The sequence below is a fragment of the Parus major genome, chromosome 26 (assembly GCF_001522545.3).
Source record: "Parus major isolate Abel chromosome 26, Parus_major1.1, whole genome shotgun sequence".
In the NCBI taxonomy this organism is placed as follows: Eukaryota; Metazoa; Chordata; class Aves; order Passeriformes; family Paridae; genus Parus; species Parus major.
Genome location: NC_031795.1, coordinates 5,471,285 through 5,474,277, shown reverse-complemented (window position 1 = coordinate 5,474,277; position 2,993 = coordinate 5,471,285). Strand labels below are relative to the sequence as shown.

General features: G+C 60.5%; 1 protein-coding gene across 2 annotated transcripts in view; it reads left to right on the top strand.

Moving 5' to 3' along the window:
* PLXNA2 (plexin A2) overlaps positions 1–2,993 on the top strand; it is a 146,630-nt gene that overhangs the window by 88,075 nt on the left and 55,562 nt on the right. For both annotated transcript variants that reach the window (XM_015650707.1, XM_015650708.3), the window contains exons 6-8: positions 132–255; positions 1,112–1,265; positions 2,457–2,553. In XM_015650707.1, coding sequence (XP_015506193.1) covers positions 132–255; positions 1,112–1,265; positions 2,457–2,553 — 375 coding nt within the window. The remainder of the gene's footprint in view (positions 1–131; positions 256–1,111; positions 1,266–2,456; positions 2,554–2,993) is intronic.

Genomic DNA, 2,993 nt, shown 5'->3' with positions numbered 1-2,993 from the left:
GTGCTCTGGGTGGTGTTTGAGGTGCTCTGGGTGGTGTTTGCAGTGCTCTGGGTGGTGTTTATGGTGCTCTGGGTGGTGTTTGCAGTGCTCTGGATGGTGTTTGAGGTGCTCTGATGGCTCCTGTGTGGCAGGTGCTCCCCGAGGGACCGGTGTGAGCGGGCAGAGGAGCCGTTCCGCTTTGCAGGGAGCATCAGCCAGTGCCTGAGCGTGGCCGTGCAGCCCAGCAGCATCTCCGTGTCTGAGCACAGCCTCCCGGTGAGCAGGGCAGGGCCAGGGCCCTGCAGGACATGAGCTGTACTCCCACCTTTCCCCCTTCCCTCTGGCACAAATGTTTTCTCATGAAGTCACCCTCACAGAGGGACAGGGGAGCCAAGGGGTCACCCGAGACGGGGGAGAAGGTGGAGGGGGGTGGCAGAAACAGATTCCCCTTCTCCTGGTGCCTCAGCTCACATTTCCCTGGTTTCTGGAGCTGCTGAAAGGAAAGGCTTTGTTTCCCCAAAAGCTCCTCTGTGAGCTGTGCTGGGGCCTGGCTCTCTGAAGCTTCCCAGCTGTTGTTGCCCCACACCCCTGTGGCAGCTGGTCCTGCTGCCCCCCTTCCTGGGCTGCCCCAGCACCCCGTGGCAAAATGGTGTGGGGAGCAGGACTTGGCCTCCAGGCTCTGGTTTGTCCTGGGGACACTCCCCAGGTGTGCTGGGGACACTGGGGACCTGCTCCTCCCAGGCCAGGTGTCCCCCGTTGGTGCAGGGGGGAGGGAGGTGGTTGGAGCTCAGGGGTTTGGGGACGGTCACTGCAGCTCTCAGGGTCCTGGCACAGGCACTGAGGGTGGCAGAGCTCCTCTAGAGCAACCAGGGGACAAAAATCTGCCATTGCCACCTCTCCTGACCTGCAGCACCCCTGCAGCTCAGCAAGGTGGGTTTGTGTCCACAAAGAACATCCTCGCCTTCCTTTTTCCTCCTCCCTCCCCCATGAAAGGGCAGCTGGCCACCAACTGTGGGCAGGTGCTGATTGAAGAGGGTCGTTTTGACAGGGAAAGCAGGGCAGGGCTGGGAACTGGAGGGAGTTTGGGTGGCTCTGCCTGCTCACAGCTCTGTTTTCCCCCTCCCTGCTGCAGCTCAGCCTGCGGGTGAGCGATGCTCCAGACCTGAGCGCCGGTGTCAGCTGCCTGTTCGGGAACCTGAGCGAGGTGGAGGGGCAGGTGTCGGGCAGCCAGGTGGTTTGTGTGTCACCAGCAGCCAAAGATGTCCCTGCCATCCCCGTGGATCAGGGTAAGTGATGGCTCCTGGGTGCCAGACAGTGCAGGGCGGCTTTGGGAGTATCAGCTGAGCTGAGCAGAGCCTTTGGGGCTGCTGCCAGAGAAATTCCTGCTGCTGTCAAAGGCTGTTGAACCCAGGGAGCCTCATCCCTGGGAAATGCATCCCACACAGGGCAGGACGGGCTGGCAGCAGTGAGTGCCTGCCCTGTCCTTCCTCGCTCCCTGTGCTGCCAGCTCCCAGCAGGGTGGGACAGGAGCTGTCTGTCCCCTCCAGGGTGGCTCATGGGTGGCCAGGAGCTCTCACCCTGCCAGACTGGGTCAATCTGGGAAGCAGGAACCTCCCCTAGGCCTGGCTCAGCACTCACGAGGTGGCTGCAGTTTCTCTGATCTTCGGGTTGGCTCCTCATTAATGTCACCACTGTCACATTTTCTCTTCCTGTAACCGAAGCGCTGCTGGCTTGGAGCTCATTTCCCCCTTGGCATCCTTCCAGGTGTCCACAGTGCCTCCCTGGCCATGGCTTTGGGATTCTGAGGCATTTTATGAAGCCTGAGCTTTGGGGAACACTGCAGGGCCCAGAGCCCCAGGGAGCAGGGCCAGGATAGGCTCCCCCAGAGCACCCCAAAAGAACAATCTGCTGGTCATTAACCCAGAGCTCAGGCTCCCGAGGAGCTCCACTGGTGCCTCGCTCGTTTCCAGCAGCAGGAAATAATTCCAGCTCCAGGAGATAATTCTGGGAGATGTGCCCAGGGAAGCTGTGGAGCCCAGTCACTGAAGTGCTGGAGGATGGAGCTGGATGGGGTTTGGAGCAACCTGGGATGGTGAATGGTGTCCCAGCCCATGGCAGGGGGTGGCACTGGGTCTTTGAGGATCCCTTCCAACCCAAACCCTTCCATGATTCCACGATTCTGCTCCTGGCTGTCTCTCAGTCTCACTTTCCATACCTGAGAGCGAATCAGTGAACAGGAGAGGTTCCAAAACCGTTCCAAGGCAGAGTTTGCCCCATGTCTCTGGTGCATTTTGCCATCAGGGCTGGTGTTCTGGGGGCGTTTCTGGGCACAGGCACACCGAGGTGCTGCAGGGCGGGCTGGGCGTGGGGGTCCTGCTGGTGGGAGATGAAAACCCGAGCTCTGGTGGCTCAGCAGCGGGCAGGGGGCAGCAGACCAGCCCAGGGTGCAGCTCTGACGGGATCTGCTCTGTCCCCAGACTGGTTCGGTGTCCTGCTCCAGCTCAAGTCCCGGGAGACGGGCAGGACCTTCGTCAGCACCGAGTTCAAGTTCTACAACTGCAGCGCCCACCAGCTGTGAGTGCTCCTTCCCTCAGCCCAAACAGAGCCAAAAACAAACCCAGATTTGGGGAGTGGGCGCTGGGACTGGATCTGGGGGGTTGGCACAATGCCCGGGTCAGGACACACACACACAGTGCCCAGGGTCAGGACACACACACACAGTACCAGGGTCAGAACACACACACGGTACCAGGGTCAGGACACACACACACGGTACCAGGGTCAGGACACACACGGTACCAGGGTCAGGACACACACAGTGCCCAGGGTCAGGACACACACAGTACCAGGGTCAGGACACACACAGTACCAGGGTCAGGACACACACACAGTACCAGGGTCAGGACACACACACACACAGTACCAGGGTCAGGACACACACGGTACCAGGGTCAGGACACACACCATGCCCGGGTCAGGACACACACGGTACCAGGGTCAGGACACACACGGTA